Source organism: Prionailurus viverrinus, chromosome C2 (assembly GCF_022837055.1).
Source record: "Prionailurus viverrinus isolate Anna chromosome C2, UM_Priviv_1.0, whole genome shotgun sequence".
Taxonomy (NCBI): domain Eukaryota; kingdom Metazoa; phylum Chordata; class Mammalia; order Carnivora; family Felidae; genus Prionailurus; species Prionailurus viverrinus.
In genome coordinates, this window is record NC_062569.1 from 104,220,773 (window position 1) to 104,241,045 (window position 20,273).

General features: G+C 35.3%; 1 protein-coding gene across 3 annotated transcripts in view; it reads left to right on the forward strand.

Annotated features, from left to right (window-relative positions):
• CIP2A (cellular inhibitor of PP2A) overlaps positions 1-19,870 on the forward strand; it is a 55,727-nt gene extending 35,857 nt beyond the window's left edge. For 2 of the 3 annotated variants that reach the window (XM_047874681.1, XM_047874682.1), the window contains one exon: positions 701-2,262. In XM_047874681.1, the coding sequence (XP_047730637.1) occupies positions 701-871 (171 nt within the window). In that variant the 3' untranslated portion in view covers positions 872-2,262. Of the gene's footprint in view, positions 1-700; positions 2,263-19,856 lie in introns of those variants that run through there. The other variant, XR_007155580.1, reaches the window with a different exon arrangement.
• Positions 19,871-20,273: the final 403 nt, after the last annotated feature.

Below are 20,273 nucleotides of genomic sequence, written 5' to 3' on the forward strand. Positions count from 1 at the left end.
GCTGCATCTCTGTTCTTTTAGGAGTAGTTCATATTTGTTCAGAACTTTATAATTTGCAAAGGACCCCTTGAAACATCTTTCTGAATCCTCCTAACACATATATTAATATATAAGTATCAATAAGTATTTTAAACCTACAAATTAAAGTGAGTCTTGAGTTACTTGCTCAAGGTCATTCACAAAGCTAAGTGGAACAGTAGACATATGCAGTATTCTGAATCTGGTCTAGTCTCATTCCACCTTGTCCTGGTTGTTTATGTGTGGTAGCTGTGAATAGTGCTTTCTGGCCCGTCTGCTACCAGGAAGATGAGGACTAGGATTGAATGACCATTTGAACAACCACAGAGCACAAATGACAGAAGAGGCATAAAATTTAATGCCACATTTACCAATTTCCTGGTTCTCCTTTAATGTGGTTATCTTAATAGTGATTCCAAATTGTAATGTGTAATATTTTCTGCAAAATTTCAGCTGCTAATATTGACTTAAAAAGATACATTGAATGTGTTTTTCCAATCTGTATTAATAATTCCTTATCTTAAACTTACCATATAATTTAACTAAATGTAGTACATATTTGTAATGTGTCTTTTGACATGGTTGTTTTACAAATGAAAATTAGAACATCTTAAGATACCTGTGAAGGGAAGACATGCTAAGTTGTTTTCCTCAAATCTTCCCCTTTTCCCCAATTCTTTAGGCTTCCTCCCTAGAGGTTCAAAAGGCCCAATTAGAAGGTCGTTTGGAAGAGAAGGAGTCGCTGGTGAAACTTCAGCAAGAGGAGTTGAACAAACACTCTCATATGATCGCAATGATCCACAGTTTAAGTGGTGGGAAAATAAGTCCAGAAACTGTGAATCTCAGCATATAGAAGTTATGTATTTATCTTCCTGGGGAGGTGTGGTAGAGAAGGTAATTTGTGACCCCAGAACAGTAGTAGATTATTGTCTAATTATTAATTTAGTAAAGAACGTGATCTGATAAATATTTTTATTTGGTCTTAAAAGTTTTACTTTCTGTTTCTGGCTTTTATTGCTTAAAGCTATCTTTCATTCTTATATTAGAATATTTTTCTTGACCTCCATTATTGTTTTTGTAAAGTTTTTCCATTTTCCTTCTGATTTTTAATTTATTCTCATTTGTAATTAGATTTTAAATCAAACTTTCTTGATTTAACAATCCTAAAGATTAATAAATTGAAAATACAATTACTAGTATAAAAAGAGAAGGCATGTTATTGCCAGGGAAATGTTTTTCTAAATAGCACAAAAGAAAATTCAGTGAATTTAAAATAATTTTGTTACTGCATTTAAAATACAGTACAATATATGGTATTAGTTCTAAATTTGAAAAAATATAATGAATAGTTACAAAAATAATGTATGAAAATTAGAAAATATCTGATGTGTTAAATGAATACATTATCACATAAAAAACACTATAGTTTGTACAATTATGAATGGCCTTAATTTTTAATCTTTTTAAAATGTACTATGTTGGTATACCCATATCATTTCCAATCAATTATGAATTTCTTTTGATTTACATAAGGATAACTTGGATTCAACCCTTGCTACATATTCAGAAATCTGTTATTTGTTGTTGATTCTAATGTCAGTTGCATTTAATATATTGCCTTTCATTGAAATAGTTTTTAATTTGGCCATTTAATTTTAAGGCATAGTTTAAATATCCTTATACATTTATTTCTTTAATACAAAGGGATTTTTTCAGTACTCTTCATTTGAATCAAATGTTCTAAGTGGAGTTTAAAACAGAAGAGTTTTTATATCGGTATTTTGGTTGATTTTTATTGCTACTTTTTATAACCATTAATTTTGCTTAGTGTTTTCTTCCCTATTTATATCTTCCTGTGACTTAAGTGAACTTATATTTACTTCTATTTTTCAACCATAATACACCTGAAATTATCTTTAGAAATTAAATATATTTTCATAATTTGCTAATTACATTAAGTGTCAAACTATAATAGTTTTACATACTTGGATACGTTTTGTATAGTTCTGCAGATTTTAAAAACAGCATTGTACAGAGTAACACATTTTAGATTGTTGTTTTATAAGGGGTACATTCTGTTTCTCTCTTGAAATTGCATGCAGTTTCAATTTTACATGAAAAAGTGTTTAAATGGATAAATATGACTGAAGAATAAAAGGCTTTGTAAAATAAAAGAGAAAATTCTATAAAATAAATAAACCAGGGGTGCCTGGGTGGCTCAGTCAGTTAATCATCTGACTTTAGCTCATGTCATGATCTCACAGTTCGTGAGTTCGAGCCCTGTGTCAGGCTCTGTGCTGACAGCTCAGAGCCTGGAGCCTGCCTCTCTGCCCCTCCCCCACTCATGCTCTGTCTCTCTCTGCCTCTCAAAAATAAAAGAGACATAATAAAAAAATAAAATAAATAAACAAACCAAACCTCTAGGGAAAATCAAACTATCTTTACGCTTTAGACACTTTTAAGACACTGAGCCTAGCCCAGTACTGCCCAATAGAACTTTTTATAATGATGTAAATGTTCTATACACTGTCCAGTATCATAGCCTTTAGGCACATGTGATTGTTTTTAAATTTTTTTTAATGTTTATTTTTGAGAGAGAGAGACAGAGCACAAATGGAGGAGTGGCAGAGACAGAGGGAGAAAGAATCTGAAGCAGGCTCCAGGCTCTGAGCTGTCAGCACAGAGCCTGACACGGGGCTCAAACTCCCAAACCATGAGATCATGACCTGAGCCTAAGTTGGAAGCTTAACTGACTGAGCCACCCAAGTGCCCCTGCCACACGTGATTTTTGAGCACTTAAAATAAGGGTAGTGCAACTGAAGAATTAAAATTTTAACTGCCATACTGCTGGATGGTTCAGATCTAGTCCATTTTTCCAAGTATGCATTTACTTAAGCCACTCAATTTGCCTATTCTTAAAGATCTATATAGACAGAGAGTCCATGTATTTTTTAGTAACCTTTTTTTAACACAACAATTTTAATGAGTTATTCCTTATCTTTTTTCTCTAAAGAGAAAAAATTGTACTTCAGCTTTAAAGGTGAATACTAATCATCACCCACTTCATTTCTTCTGTTTATCCTAGTCTTTCTCTCTCTTGTAGCATCTTTCATATTGTTGCTATTATTTTTCTTAACCTTAGTATGTTAAGTACTTTTTCTCTTTTTTTTTTTTCTTTTTAGGTCCATACCTCAGATTAAAATTGTGTGTGTGTGTGTGTATGTGTGTGTGTGTGTGTGTGTGTGTGTGTGTTTTAAAAAATTTTAGTTTAAGCAAGTTTGAGCCACTACCAAAGAGTTTTACAAATGATTTCTGTGTATATATGACCACTTCCTAGTAGAGAAAATAAAACTAAATAAATGCATCATTATAATAGAATTACTCAAATTCTCTTAAAAAAATTTGCTATGAAGAGTTTGTCCAAGTGTACATTACACAGTTCTTTTTGCCATTTACATTTGCCACTTGAACAGATATGAGCTTCTCTTAAAATTTGGCTGATTGAAATTTATACTAAACTGCCTAATGTCAGGGCAAAACCAAATACTCATTAAAACTTAATCCTGTGTTTTGAGGGTAGATTGTCAGATTAATGTCCTTTTAGTTGTTTCTACTTGTTATAAAGACTAGTTATTTATGTTAAGGATGTAATGAGACTGTCTTAAGACTGTTAAATGAAAATGTTTGACTTTCAACTTCTACCCAAGGCTCATGCACAGGTGTTAAAGTACGTCTAATCAAGGTATATTCTCTAAATCTCATAACCTTATTTTAACTTCTTTTCCTCTTTTCAGATAGTTATGAATTGTGTTTACAGCCTTGCTTCTGATTTACCTACTGATGAATCAAACACATACCTTGTTTGTGACTTAATTACTTTATAGGAGTCAGCAAACATTTTCTGTAAAGGACCAGATAGTATTTTAGGCTTTGTGAGACGTATGGTCTCTATCACAACTACCCAGTTCTGTGACTGTAGCAAGAAAGCAGCCATAGACAGCAGGTAAACAAATAGGCATTTAGAATAGGCATATAGAACTGTGTTCTAATAAAACTTTACTTACAAAACTGTCAAAACTTTGCTATTGTGTCTCTTTATCTTTGGTAAACTTAGGCTTAAGGTCTGAGGTCTATTTTATTTGATATGAATATAGCCACTCCACCCTTTTAATGTTTTCTGTTGGTCTGGTATATGTTTTTGTATCCATTTACTTTTAACCTGTATCATTATATATAAAACTTATGATTGTAGACAATACATAGTTGAGTCTTGCTTTTTTTTTTTTTAATCTATCTTGACAATTAAGTCCTTAACTTTCACAGTCTGCTTGGAGTTAATATTGTACTACTTAGTATAAAATTGGAGAAAACCTGCAACTGCATTGGTCTTCTTATCCTCTCCTCTTCTTTTATGCTATAGATGACATATATCTGTATCATTAGTGCCCAAAACAATGTTATAATTTTTCCTCTAAATGATTATATGGAAATATATCTGGCTCTCAACATCATAATATATTTACCTGTTTACACACAAGTAGTATCTTCATTATAACATTATTTTACTCTTTTGAAATAATTAGTAATTTGTGGGGAGATACTGCAAGTACCCTATTTCTTATACCTTTCACCTACAAGTCTCAGCATCCACTGATAATTCTTGCCTTGAATACGTTGTTAGTTACTCTGATGGTTGCCACATTTTTTAACTTGTTTTACTTTCTAATAGAAAAAAATTGGACATTTTGGTAATATTGTGATATACTGGGAAAAGCAATCAAAATTACATCATCTATTACATCACTGACAAAACTAAAATATAGTACTTACAGGTTTACACTTAGCAGAGTATGTACTTTTTGTGTGTGCATCTTCCCACAAGCCAAGAATTTGAGATTTGCTTTCTGTAGTTTAAGAAAATAAATAATAGGTATGTTAGGCATGTGGAATTTTTTTTTTTTTTAACCACAGGGCCCTTTGGATAGTATTTTCCTTCCCAAACCCCCTAATCTTGTTCACTTGCCTTGGTTCTCTCCATGATCACCAGTAAATACTCAATGCATATTACCCATAATGACAAGTCTTTTGGATTAAGAAACAAATTGTATATTTTCTGCATTCATTTTAACATTCAAAATAACTAATGTTTAAAAATGAACACGTGAAAATGTGACCTATGCCTTTAAAAGGTAAATGGTTAATTTTTTTATAATGTACATAATGAACCTGATAAGTACTTGAAATTGTATGCTTCATAATCCGTACATTTAGGGGAAACAAAAATTATGGGTTTCTTTGAATCTGCAAATCACTTTGAAATCTTAAAAAAATCTTGCTCTATTTAGCACTTTGTAGCTAATTGACTTTCTTCCTGTCATGCCTGTCATGAGGCTTGTTTTGTTTATGCTTTTGTTCATCTAACCATTTGAAAATGCCCCAAGAAAACTTAATTATCATCAGGAATGAGAGGTACCATACTTCTCAGAAACCAGCTTTTCTTCACGTTAAAATAGCCCATTGTAAAGGTCATTAGATGTGAGGCAAAGTAACTTTCCTCTCAAGTAAACGCACATTTTTAGTTAATTCCCCAAGGACCCAGTGTTTATATGCTCTTGGTGTCTTTAAAGACGATGGATAATTCTTAGACTATACAGCAAAGGGCTTTTTATGTAAGGTCTAGCCAGTGCTGCACAGAAAGTGACATTTTCAAAGTCAATAGAGTAGGTTGGGTTACAGTTTCATTATGTTATTAAAAACTAATTTTCCACTAAGTAGCTGAGCATTTGGCAGGGATTTAGTAGTGAACATGATTCTGCCTCTCCATTACATTATCTGCACTATTCCAAGAATTATATTTCATCTCACTAATCTCAAAGAGCCAAAAGATACAATGTATTAGAGTGGCCTTATGCTTTTCTCAAACTTCAAATAAAAAGGCTTATGATTAGCCCTAGGAAAAGACAACACTGTTCACGTTCAATTAGGCAGGATTTCATTTACCCACAAATAAAAACTAGTATTAACTACAACAAACTAATTTGTATAAAACCCACAGTTAATCAGCATGTTAGAGCTGAAAGGATTCTTAAAGAACAGTAAACCCAGACCCCTTGTGTTTCAAAAAGATTTAAACTTTATATTACATTTTCAGAAAAGAAGCCCGGAGAGTCAAACACAAACAGATACGTGATTAAAAAATAAACATGCACTGGGGGGGCACCTGGGTGGCTCAGTCGGTTAAACGTCCAGCGTTGTCCCAGGTCATGATCTCACAGTTTGTGAGTTCAAGCCCTATGTCAGGCTCTCTGCTGTCAGCACAGAGCACACTTCGGATCCTCTCTTCCCAACCCACCTCTGCCCCTTTTCCACTCACTCTCAAAAATAATAAATAATTTTTTTTTAATAAATAAACATGTATTATGGACAATTGCACTTCTAGGAATTTAAGGATATTCAACAAGATTTAGAATGTGCATTTTGACACTATTGAAAAAATTGGAAGCAACCCATGTATACAGTGTAAAATACATTCAATAAAATAACAGCCTTTTGAAAAAAATAATGTGTAGGCACATGGAAAGAGATCCTGGAAAAAGGATGGAAAAAGCATAAAACCAGACTGTAAGCAATGATTCATATATCTGCATATCTTTAAGATATATTGGTATGTATAAATATAAATATAAATGATAAACTGGTTGCCTTTCAGTAGTGAAATTATTTGAATATGTTGTTTATTTACATTCTAAAAGTTTTAAATGTTACTTTAAAATTTTCAAAACCATGTTTTAAAACCTGAGTTTTGTAACCACATCAAAATTTAATTTCTGACTTTACCTAAGGAAAATTTCATCTACAAAATGAAGATAATACATACTTTGTAGTGTTGTTTTTATTTAAAAATACAAAATAAAGCTGGTGGCTTTTAGTAGTTTCTTTGTAAGTACTTACCTCCCTTTTGCGAGAGAAATAGGGTAGAAACCTTTATTTCCTTTGTCCTCGGTTTCTTATTTATCATCAGACCTATGGCCAATTGTAGAAAGTAAAATTAACAGGAAAGATTCTGCATTTTCAAGAATGTGCAGGGTGGCAAGGTTAGTACTAGGAGTTAAATAAATCTTCAAAGTATTGTCTACACCTAGGGTAACTTCTTGACCAAAGCTAGTGTAGGTTGCTCTCTTACCTAATTTATTTTTACGAAGTAGCTATTCTAAGCAGCGTTAAGTAAACCATTTTTCTCTTTGAAAGAGACATTTTCCATGCTTTAAATCTGCCTTCTCTTGGGTGTCACAGGCTTCTCCAGCTAATGCATATATCTACAAAATTCATTATGAAGTTGTACATTGTTATTTTTTAATTTCCTGGAAGAGATTGAGGAAATGGCATGGTTGAAAAAAGTTTGCCAAATGTTAATAACAACACAGTATGTCTAAGACTTGGATCCTGTTATCTTCCTAGCTCTTTTGACAGATTTATGGACACTAAGAGCATACAGGCTTTAAAAAGATACTTAGCTACTGAAGCCACCATATACGTGTAATAACTTCAGTCAGTTTCCACTTAATATAAATCAGTTTTCCTATTTCATCTTAATATTTCTATTTAGAAATGTCATTTTTATATTAGCCTCTTAAAAAGTCCAAAAATATTAGGGCCATGTATCTCAAAGTAAAGATGTATGCATTGTGTTTACAGAAATAAAATAGAAGCCATTAGTTGTAAGATCAGGAATAATAATGGAAAGTTGTATGGAATCAAGAGGAGAATTAACAGTAATAGACATTTGAGGCTGGCTGTGTAAAAACCCTTTAATAAGCAAGGTCACCTTGAATTACTTAGACCTGTATTTCATGCAAACACCCTTGAGCTTAGACTAATTGGAGCTATGACTTGAATTGCTGCTCTCTTTGAACTACTAATCTAAATAAGAGACTTGAGTTATTAATGATGTGGATTGATCCAAGTAGTAAAACATCTCATTCAGTGATGATTATAATATTAATCAAATGTATTTATGCCCGTTTTGCATCTGTCCCGTCTGTAGGCAATAGTATCACCTTAATTTTAACAACTGTAAATGGAATTCTCTCCTTGGGAATGGGGCAGCGGTAAGGAATAGATTATATAAGCACATGCTTAGAAGTTCAAAATTTAAGAAGAGATACATGGACTTCCAGTTTCTACTCTGAGAAGCAAAGTGCTTGAAAATTTTTTCTCCCACACTCACAATGAGAAAAAAGCTGAACTGAAATGACTTTATTTAGATTCATCAGCGAATTGAGGTCACAGGACTAATCACCACCTCAAAAACTGGAGTTAGGTGAATACAGAGAATATAGATCAACTTACCTGAAGCACAAGCATGGTAGGAACACCTGAGTGGTAACTTTGATGAATTGCTACAGACTTGGGTGAACTAGCTTGACAGTTTATCAATCCTTAAGAGCATCCACACTTTCAGTGTCCTGAGTTTTACCTCTGGGAGCCTCACCAGATTCTAGTGAAGGTCAGAGAAAACTCCTCTCATGTTTGGTCAGAGGCAGAGAGAAGGTAATCCTTTTGAAATTAGCAGAGAGCATTCTTAGCAACATAGTAAAGGTTTACCCAACAAAGAAAAGCTCTGGAGCCTTATCGGACTTGGAGGAAGGAGAACTACCCAACTCCAGTCCATTGGAATCTTCAAGTCTCAACTAAGGGAGAAAATTTTCTGACAAGTATTTGTAGATGTTATAGCCGTAAGGCACGGGCCTACTAATTGTAAGTGATCATCACTACTGAGCCTACAAATATGGGAAGGATAATACAGGAATACTACAAACATCTCTGTGACCACAAATTTGATAACTCAGATGAAATGAACCAATTTCTTGAAAGACACAAGCTACTAATTAATATAACAGGAGAAATGGATACTCTGAATAGGACTATATTAAAGAAATTAATTACTAGCCTTCCAAAATAGTATCAGGCCAAGAGGGTTTTACTGATGAATTCCACCAAACATTTAAGCAAAATGATACAAATGCCCTATAATCTCTTCTAGAAAATAGAAGCAGAGTGATCACTCCTTGTCATTCTATGAAACCATCGTTACCCTAACACCAAACTCAGACATTACAAGAAAGGAAAGCTGCAGACTGATATCTCATGGACATAGATACAAAAATCATCAAGTTGAATCCAACAGTGTATAAAAAGAAATGAGTTATCAAGCCATGAAAAGACATAGAGGACATTTAAATGCATATTGCTAAGCAAAAGAAGCCAGTCTGAAAAGTCTGCACTGTATGATTCCAATTATATGACATTCTGGAAAAGTAAAAACTATTACAGCAGTAAAAATAGTGCTTGCTGGGGGCAAGTGGGGAGTAGGTAGCAAGGAAGATGGATAAATAGTTAGAGGATAGACATTTTTTAGGTCTGTGAAACTATCGTGTATGCTACTGTAATTGTGGGTACATGACATTAATTTGTCAAAATCCACGGAACGCTGTAACATGAAGAGCGAACCCTAATGTAAACTATGCACTATGGTTAATATATCACATTGATGCATTAATTGCCAGGGAGTGGGGTGAGTATATGGAACTCTATCTGCTTAATTATTCTCTAAATCTGAAACTATACTTTAAAAACATCTTTTTTTAATGTTAAAAAGAAAAAAAAAGATAGATGGTGATATTATTCTTTTACCTGTCTCTTGGCCATCCTAGTTCCCTTCCACAGAATCCTTGACCTGTTGTGAGTTTCTTTATGTAGCCTTAAAGAGAGGTGTAATACATACAAACATGTATATGCATGTATATTTGTTTGGTGGGTTACACAAATGAAAGCATTCCACACATAACTGTTTTATACCTTCCCTTTCTCACCACATGATACCTAGGAAAATGTTCTAGGGTTCTCATTATGGTGTTAAATTTTTCATGGCTGCCACACATGTAGAAAGGACTTCTTCTGTTTCCTTTTTTCTTAACTATTTAATTAATCCCTTTCCATTTTTTCTATTGAGTTATCCACATTTTTTTCTTATTGATTTGCAGGTAGTCTTTAGTAAGTAAAATTTCCAGTTACGATAAAAGTTGCAAGTTTTTTTCCCAGTTATTTGACTGACTTTTGACTTCATTGTGTACAGATCTTCCTCAACTTATGATAAGGTTATGTCCCAATAAATTCGTTGTAAACTGAAAACATCCAAGTTAAAAATGCATTTAATACACCTAACGCCCATATTTGATAGCTTAGCCTAGCCTACCTTAAATGTGCTCAAAACACTTGTTAGCCTACAATTGGGCAAAATCATCAAACACAAAGCCTGTTTTATAATTGAGTGTTGAACACCTCACTATACTGAAAGTGAAAAACAGAACGGTTGTATGTGGATGGGTTGTTACCTTTGTGATGCCGTGGCTGACTAGGGGCTTTGGCTCACTGCTGCTGCTGGCATCACGACAGTGTCGTACCTCACATCACTCTCCTGGGTGAAGGCCAAAATTCAAAATTTGAACGAGTTTTACTGAGTGTATATCTCTTTTGCACCATCATAAAGTCAAAAAATAGCTCTAAGTTGAACCTTTGTAAGTTGAGGACCACCTGTACTTTTTTTGTATGAAGAATTTTTTTCCAGTTTTTATCTTCCATAATTTTTGTTATTGTATCTTGATAATGTTTTAAATTTCACAGAACTGGTCTCTCCTTGTTTTTTATTTGAGAAACTTCCTGAATGTGCTTGTTCATTAGTTTTTTTCCATATTAATTTAGGATCATCTTGTCTAGTTAAAAAAATGGTTGACATTTTCATTTGATTAATATTAGATTTATAGATTACTTTAGGGAGAATTGACATTTCTATATTGTTAAATCATCTTTTCTAAAGCATAATATACCTCTCTATGGGTTTAAGTTTGTTATGACCTTCAATAATATTTTATTTGTATATAGTTTTTGTATACTTTTAAGTTTTACTTTTGTCATCTTTTTATCCACTATATTTTCTGATATATTTAATCGTTCACTTTTTATTCTGCTTTAGATCAACCAAAAGTTTATTAATCCATTTCAAAGAGCCAGCTCTTGGATGTGTTTATTATTTCTATAACTTTTCTTTTTGCTAATAAAATTTTTTTTTAATGTTTATTCATTTTTTGAGAGACACAGAGAGACAGCGTGAGTGGGGGAGGGGCAGAGAGAGAGGGAGACACAGAATCCCAAGCAAGCTCCAGGCTCTGAACTGACAGCACAGAGCCCGATGCGGGGCCCAAACTCACAAACTGTGAGGTCATAATCTGAGCTGAAGTAAGACACTTAACCTACTGAGCCACCCAGGCGCTCCTCATTTTTCTTTTTATTAATATACAATTTCTCATTTTATTAAAAATTTTTAATTGTGAAAAATATATACATGTAGAAGAGTACACAAAACATTACATGCTATTCATGATATATAACAAAGCAAAACACCAGTAAATGACTACCAAAGTTGAAAGTCCCTCATGCGCCTTCTCAATCTCTGTGTTCCCTCCTCCTCAAAGGTAACTACTGTAAGGCTAACAACACAGTTGTTTTACCTGTTTTTAAACTTCATATAAAAAGAGTCATCAAATGTGTATTCATTTGTATCTTTCTTCTTTCATTCAACATTGTGAGATTTTAAAAAATTTTTTCATCCCTAAATCTGTCCCTATGATATTTAAATATAGTTGACTTTTGTGTGTTAACCTGTATCCAGCCAACTTGCTAAGATTACTTACAAGTTATTCATCTACTCTTTTGAATTTTTATATATACTTCCAATCGTCTTGAAAAGAATGACAATTTTCTTTCTTTCCAATCTTTATACTTTTCATTTCTCTTTATCATTTTATTGTACTTTGTCAACCTATTAATTTTTATTTATTTATTTTTTTAAGTACACTGTAGCCCCGATGTGGGGTTTGAACTCAGGACTCCAAGATCAAGAGTCACATTTTTACCAACAGAGCCAGCCAGGTGCTCTCAACATATTTATTTTTAAGACCTCTAATAAAATGTCACTTTGAATGGACATTTTAATGTCTTTCCCAATCTTGAAGGGTATGAGGTTAACATTTCACCATTAAGTATAATTGATGTAACTGTTGTTATTAGAAATGCTTTATGAGATTAAAGAAGTTTCTCTTTTTAGTTCAAAAGAATTTAAAATTTTTATTAAATGTTTTCTCTGCAAGGGATATAAGTAGGATGGGCTCTCTGTTCCCATTGAGCCGACAGAATTTGAGCTTCGTATTCCTGCAATCTTAGGCTCTGCTGGATTGAAGTGTTTGGTTCCCAGAGTAAAATTCTTTTATCAAGGGATACAGTAAATGTTCTGTTAGACTGGAAGTTGAGACTGGCACCTGGTCACTCTGAGCTTCTAAATGCCAGTGAACCAAGAGGAAAAGAAGGGGCTAACTATACTACCTCAGGTGATGATTCTGTACCATACACAATGAAAGCATGGACAAGAATGTCTGGAACACAGGAGAACTACTGAGGTGCCTCTTAGTACTCCTATATCTGTGATGAAAATTAATGGAAAACTACAGTAACTGCTCATGATTCAGGAATGAGCATTTGCATCATCTCAGCAAGCAACAAACTGACAGTTGAAGTGTTTAGTAAGGTCAAAGGGATATGGAATGGGTAGTGTAAGAAGGAAGTTAGAAATCCCAGTAATCACTCTATATCCAGTTTCAAAAACAGGAACTGTAGTTCTGGGTATTTCATCCCAACTGTGAAAAAGATGTATTCTTTTCTTTCAATCTCAGTTCTTTTTCTTTGCTTTTCTTGCATCTTCCATTCCTCTGTTAAATGTGTTAATAGTGGTTAACCTGATAGCCTAGTATTCAGGTTACAAGACATCCACAGGGGAGTGTGATTCAGCCCAAAGAAGAATGAACATCACCTGTGACTAAGGTAACACGTGGAACTGTGTCCTGTGGCAGAGGAAGAGTATGTTTTGGTTGTACAAGGATGGAGTAGAGGCATGGTTTTCCTATTGTCTTTATTTGGAAGTTAGGTACGGCTGGAACTATATTTCCCAGAACCTTTTTTTAAGGCTTAAGATTAGAGTCAGTCAAAAGAGAGGGTGCCTAAGATTTAGAAAGCAGAGACAAAGCAGCTGTCGTTAGTTTTTGAAGGCTTCATTGGTTAGGTGTGGTGAAAGAAAAATGCAGAGAAACTAGGAGATTCCAAATTAACTTCACTCTCTCCTGCTCTGGAGGCTCTTCTTCCCACCTGTTAGTCCTACCCCCACAGCAGCCCAGGCTCACCTCCAAACATGGAGGCAGCAGCTTTCTTTGGACATCACTACCTTTCCTTCACGGTATCTCTCTGGCAGCTGCCTGTATTCTCTTTCAAGCTCCCAACTTGCTTCAGTGCTTCAGGAAGTTGGCTGGTAGTTTGTCTCTGATCCTTCAGTTTCCCCTTTGGGAGGATAATCTTCTTCCACAATTGTTCCATGAATTCCTACAATAAATCCCTTATTCCATGATACTCAGTGGTTCTGCCTTCCTGAGGGAATCCTGACTCTTACACTCATATTCCTTTCTACCTCCAAAAGTTATTGTTTCTGATCCCACCAACATTTTCATTTTATTAGAATTTATTCATGTATTCCTCATTGGCTGTGGGTTGCAGAGAAAGGTCTCCTTGTAATCTTATTCTCGTTTGTTAGAGGTTCGGAGGAGTTGTCATGCATCCTCACTTCTGAGTTATATTTAATTAAAAACAAACAAAAACACCAAGCAGGAGTCAAAATTAAACAGATTTAGTTTAATAATGGAAAAGCTGAATTTCAGAAATTCACAAGCCAGCCTCCCTCCTATCCCAATTAAAAATTATCCATTGAGCCGTCAGAGAGAAAGCATTAAATCTCTCTCCACTCAGAGGGGCCTGTCCAGTGTGTTTACCACAAGGGAGAATAACTGAGGAGGAAAATATACTTCACTTATGGGCACACAGTTCCAAGAGAAAGAGAGACAGATCTGCGCTGTCTATGTTTTTAAACAGTAAACCGCCTCCAGCATGGTGTCATGAATGTCAGGCTCTCTCAAATTTCAACAAGCAGTTTAAAGTCACGCCAAAAGACCCCACAAGTGTACATTCTAATATGGTCTCTTCTTTGGGTGTAGGGAAAGACCCCACATTGGAAACTTGGGGACATGGGGCTCAGGGTTCTGATATACTGTACTTGCCCTTGTATCACAACAGCTTAAGAGATCCTTTTTGTAAATACTTTAGTTGTGACTACCTGGACTGACATCTCCTATTTATATTCTTTTTAAAATAATTTATTATCAAATTGGTTTCCATACAACGCGCAGTGCTCATCCCAACAGGTGCCCTCCTCAATGCCCATCACCCACTTTCCCCTCTCCCCCACCCCCCATCAACCCTCAGTTTGTTCTCAGTATTTAAGAGTCTCTTATGGTTTTCCTCCTTCCCTCTCTGTAACTTTATTTCCCCTTTCCCCTCCCCCATGGTCTTCTGTTAAGTTTCTCAGGATCCACATAGGAGTGAAAACATATGGTATCTGTCTTTCTCTGTATGACCTATTTCACTTAGCATAATACTCTCCAGTTCCATCCACGTTGCTACACATGGCCAGATTTCATTCTTTCTCATTGCCAAGTAGTATTCCATTGTGTATATAAAACATATCTTCTTTATCCATTTGTCAGTTGATGGACATTTAGGCTCTTTCTATAATTTGGCTATCGTGGAAAGTACTGCTATAAACATTGGGGTACAAGTGCCCCTATGCATCAGCATTCCTGTATCCCTTGGGTAAATTCCTAGCAGTGCTATTTCTGGGTCATAGGGTAGATCTATTTTTAATTTTTGAGGAACTTCCACACTGTTTTCCAGAGCGGCTGCACCAGTTTGCATTCCCACCAACAATGCAAGAGGGTTCCCATTTCTCCACATCCTCTCCAGCACCTATATAGTCTCCTTATTTGTTCATTTTAACCATGCTGACTGGAGTGAGGTGGTATCTCAGTGTGGTTTTGATTTGTATTTCCCTGATGAGGAGCGACGTTGAGCATCTTTTCATGTGCCTGTTGGCCATCCGGATGTCTTCTTTAGAAAAGTGTCTTCTGCCCAGTGTATTCATGTCTTCTGCCCATTTCTTCACTGGATTATTTATTTTTCAGGTGTGGAGTTTGGTGAGCTCTTTATAGATTTTGGATACTAGCCCTTTATCCGATATGTCATTTGCAGATATTTTTTTCCCATTCCATTGGTTGCCTTTTAGTTTTGTTGATTGTTTCCTTTGCAGTGCAGAAGCATTTTATCTTGATGAAGTCCCAATAGTTCATTTTTGCTTTTAATTCCCTTGCCTTTGGAGATGTGTCCTGTAAGAAATTGCTGCAGCTGAGGTCAGAGAGGTTTTTTTCCTGCTTTCTCCTCTCGGGTTTTAATGGTTTCCTGTCTTACATTCAGGTCCTTCATCCATTTTGAGTTTATTTTTGTGAATTGTGTAAGAAGGTGGTCTAGTTTCATTCTTCTGCATGTCACTGTTCAGTTCTCCCAGCACCATTTGTTAAAGAGACTGTCTTTTTTCCACTGGATATTCTTTCCTGCTTTGTCAAAGATTAGTTGGCCATACATTTGTAGGTCCAATTCTGGAGTCTCTATTCCATTGGTCTATGTGTCTGTTTTTGTGCCAATACCATGCTGTCTTGATTACAGCTTTGTAGTAGAGGCTAAAGTCTGGGATTATGATGCCTCCCACTTTGGTTTTCTTTGTCAATATTACTATTTGGGGTTTTTTGTGGTTCCATACAAGTTTTAGGATTGTTTGTTCTAGCTTTGAGAAGAATGCTGGTGCAATTTTGATTTGTATTGCATTGAATATGTATATTGCTTTGGGTAGTATTGACATTTTAACAATATTTATTCTTCCAATCCATGAGCATAGAATGTTTTTCCATTTCTTTGTATCTTCTTCAATTTCCTTCATAAGCTTTCTATAGTTTTAGGATACAGATCTTTTACATCTTTGGTTAGGTTTATTCCTAGGTATTTTATGATTCTTGGTGCAATTGTGAATGGGATCAGTTTCTTATTTCTCTTTCTGTTGTTCCATTATTGGTGTATAAAAATGCAACTGATTTCTGTACATTAATTTTGTATCCTGCTACTTTGCTGAATTCATGTATCAGTTCTAGCAGACTTTTGGTGGAATCTATTAGGTTTTTCCATATAGAGTATCATGTCATCTGCAAAAAGTGAAAGCTTGACTTTATCTTTGCCAATTTTGATGCCTTTGATTTCATTTTGTTGTCATAGTGGAGGTGGGTCCAGACCACACCAAACCACGCACCTTCGCACTGGTTAACTGCGTATCCACCAGAGCGGCACAGACCCTGCAGACAGCTATTCCCGACAAGCGCTGCAGCATTGCCTGGATTAACTCTAGGTCAACTCTGGATATATAGATATATTCTCCCTCCCCACCACCACCATTTCTCTTCCTTATCTCTGCCCTCCCCTAGGCTGGTTACTCTGGTTATTGGTTTGTCTAAACAGACATATTTAATCAATTGTCTTAATACATGTTCTACACCTCCTTCTTTATACTCCTTTCTCTCTCTCTGGAATAATCAAGCCATATAGTTTCTCTGTCCAGGTAACTTGATCTTCGTTTCATTTTCCCCTCCTCCTTCTTATTTTCCTTTCTCTCTCTCTCTGGATTAAGCCTTTTAGTCTCTCTGCCTAGTCAATGTTTATTTTTCCTCCTCCCCCTCCCCACCGCTCCCATCATTTCTCTCTTTGTATGTGCTCTTCTATTTATAATCTTGTAGATTGACCCATCATCCATGTCAAGACCTCCTTGCCTATATGAGTTCTTTCTTAAAGAACAGTACACTCTACAGTGTGAGAAAACAAAATTCTATACTTGCCTTCCCATCATTTCTTGATGGTGGGAGATTGTCCTGAGCCATTGTTGTGGCTAGTGAGCCATAGAAATCTGCTAAGTGGAGTGTTGTACTTGAAAAGCTTCTGTTTTTCTAATAAAAGTGGATAGACACAGGTGTCATCAACCCTTTCGTTTCTTCTTCCTGTCTTGCACATGTGTCTTTTAGTACTATTTGTTGAAGCAACTAAAATGTCAAAGGGAATGTAATTATGGATATAAATAATCCTTACCAATTATTCTGAATTAGGAGGGGAACTTGGTTACCAGATACTTATGTTGGATTTGGATGCATTTTGCCTATCTTATTCATTAAGGCTATCTAATAAGTTTCAATTGTTAATATTTTTCTCAATATACTTACCTTATTTACAAAAAAACAGAAAAAAAACCTAACATCTTTTTGCTAGGTTCTTACATTGTTAGTACCTTAGACGGTGGTTCTCAAATTTGAGTGTCCATCAAAATCATCAAGAGAGCCATTAAAATACAGATTGCTAGGACCCACAAGACTCATACCAAGTTTCTGATTCAGAAGGTCTGAGATGGGTCTAATAATTTGTGTTTCTGACATGTTCTCAGATGTTGCTAATGGTACTGATCTGGGAACCACACTTTGAAATTTACTGTTTTACAATATCATTGCTGTGGTCTTCCATACCTACTTTGAGATAATAGATCCCAGTTGATGTTAGATGCTATGAGGAGCCATACTATGTTGAATTTTGATAAAGTAGCAGTGGTGAAGTGACTCAAATGCCAGAAGCACATCATCAAAAGTTGTCTTGTCAAAAAGAAAATAGTGACATGCCTGGATGGCTCAGTCAGTAAAGCATGGGACTCTTGATCTTGGGGTTGTGAATTTGAATCCTATGTTGGGTGTAGAGATTACTTAAAAATAAAATATTAAAAAAAAAATAGTAACCTTTCCCTCTCACCTTGGTTAATGATTTATTGTACCAATGTCTATAAATTTTAGAAGCAATTTGTAAGAAGATAATAATCAGTTTTTCTTACCACATGACTTTTTAATAAAAAATAAGGGAAAATTAAACCAGTGTCCAGTTTAATCATAATTGAATACCTCACTTTTTTTAGCTGATGGAAGACCAAATGATTTTAATTTAGCTTTGGATGTCATTAGTTTGGTAGAGTTTTTATCAGGCATCTTTCTAAGGATAAACCTACTGAAAGATAATGTATTATCAAATAGACTGGTGTAATTTTCTATTTGCAAGTTAAATGAATTAATATGGTTGACATTGTGTTTTATCATATGCAATTGGAGTTTTCTGATGTGTGCTTTGCTGATTACTATCATTCAGCCTTCTTAAAGAACCTAGGCATCTCATTAGTATTCTGTTACTGAACTGGGTAATCCTGTGTGCAGCAGCTGGAAAGGGATCATATATTTCACAGAATTCTTTGAATTAAAGATAAGAAATGCTCTGGTAGTGACCCATGATTAGCAAGCAGGAATATTGCTAAAATATCTTCAAATTTACAAGCTTATCTTTTTAGAGTTAGTTGGTTTTTGTTTTGTTTTATTTTGTTTCTTTTAATCCTTATAGTAAAGATCTACTTGGCTCTCTACTTAGTATCTCTCTTTACCACCAAATCTAAGAATGCATGGTCTTTCTCCTTCTGTAGATTCATCCCCACACAACGATCTAAGGTCAGTCCTACCTTTGATCAGGAGTCATTTAAAAAGGCCTACAGAGGGAGGCAAGGTGGTGATTTCACCTGGTGGATCTATGATGATCCAGCTTTAATAGGGTTTCCAGATTCCACTAGTTAGGCTTTTGTCTTTGAACGAAGTCCTACCTTAACACACAAGTCCAAATAAATGGACTTCTGACCTGCCACATGTGTGTTCTAGTTTCCTGTATAAAATCCTAATTCCTCCATAACTGGGGCCTTGTCTAGTCCCCAGGTTTTCAAGAAATACAACCTGACTCTCTCCTAATATGTGACTCCCTGTCCTGTGCTGTGAAGGTTCAAGTGCATCTGCCATCTGGATTATGGTCATAAACAATACTTGTGTAGGACTTTACCTTTGACAAACCACCCTCTTATCTTTTTATATATTCTCTTCTTTGATCACCAAAAACAATCAGGTAAGCATGGTGGTACTACCTCAGTTTAATTTTAATTTAATTACAGGCAATCTGAGGCTCAGAAGGGTTAAATAAACTGCCCAGGGTCCCTGAGCTAGTAAATAGTCACCAATTATATGAGATCAGATTGCCGAACATAAATTCAGTACTATTTTTCCTAACCGTCCCTGTGTGCCAGACCTCTTTGAAATCTTGGCACTTTTGCCTGAAATTCTTTCTACTGCTTGCCATTGGGAACTTCTCTAGGGCAGTATGATCTCCAGATCAAATGTAGTCTTGCCCATTTCACCTATCCTGCTCAAAACTCATGAGAAGGGTCAATAAGTCAGTCTCTCTAAAAGATTTTATTGATTTGCTCTATCTGAATGGAATTATAGTCACAAAAGATACATAACTTGTCAGTAGGAATAATATATCATCCAAAACATCAGTTTATCTCATAAGCAAAGTTCCCTTCTTGTTGGCCACTCACACTCCTGAAATTGCTTATTCTAAGTTGAGGGAAAAGCTCCCTATAAAATCAGAGTTATTTTTCAATTTCCACTCTTCACCTCCGTTACTTCCCAAATTCCTGCTCTGTGATGCAGTCCCTTTTGTTTCTTTGGCAATATCTCAAGTCCACATCCTCGGGGAAGGATTGAGGAAGAGTGGAAAGAACTGAGGTGGGTACTGGGAAGCAGATATCTAAATACAAAAACTGTCACCAGCTTGTTCATTTAAGGAAGTTGCCTAATCTCTCTGCAGGATGGGGATGGCCAGGGGTACTGGCATCTGGAGAGCAGACTGGCTCTTATACTGAAGCAGTTCAGGCCCAGGAACAAGTCCCATCTCACCCTCTTCTGAATAAAATGGAGATAATACTTTCCTTACATTCCTTCCAGCTGAGACTCACTTAAAAGTTTTTGTAGATAAAATGCCCTACAATTGAGACTCTTAATAGGTTATTAATATATTACTTTGTTTTTACATACTTTACATTTTCCAAGTGTTTTTGCATTTTTTTCCCTTAGAAACTTGATATTTAGAGAGGTTTAGTACTTACCCCAAGGGTAAAAAATTAGAGACTGGAGCCAAATTGTCTGTATTCTTATTTTGGCTCTTTCCATACACACATGTTTGCTAGTACCTTGACCCTGGATTGCTCTGTTCATTCCCTCCTTTGTTTCTACAAGCAATACCTAGAGACTACTTCAAAAATA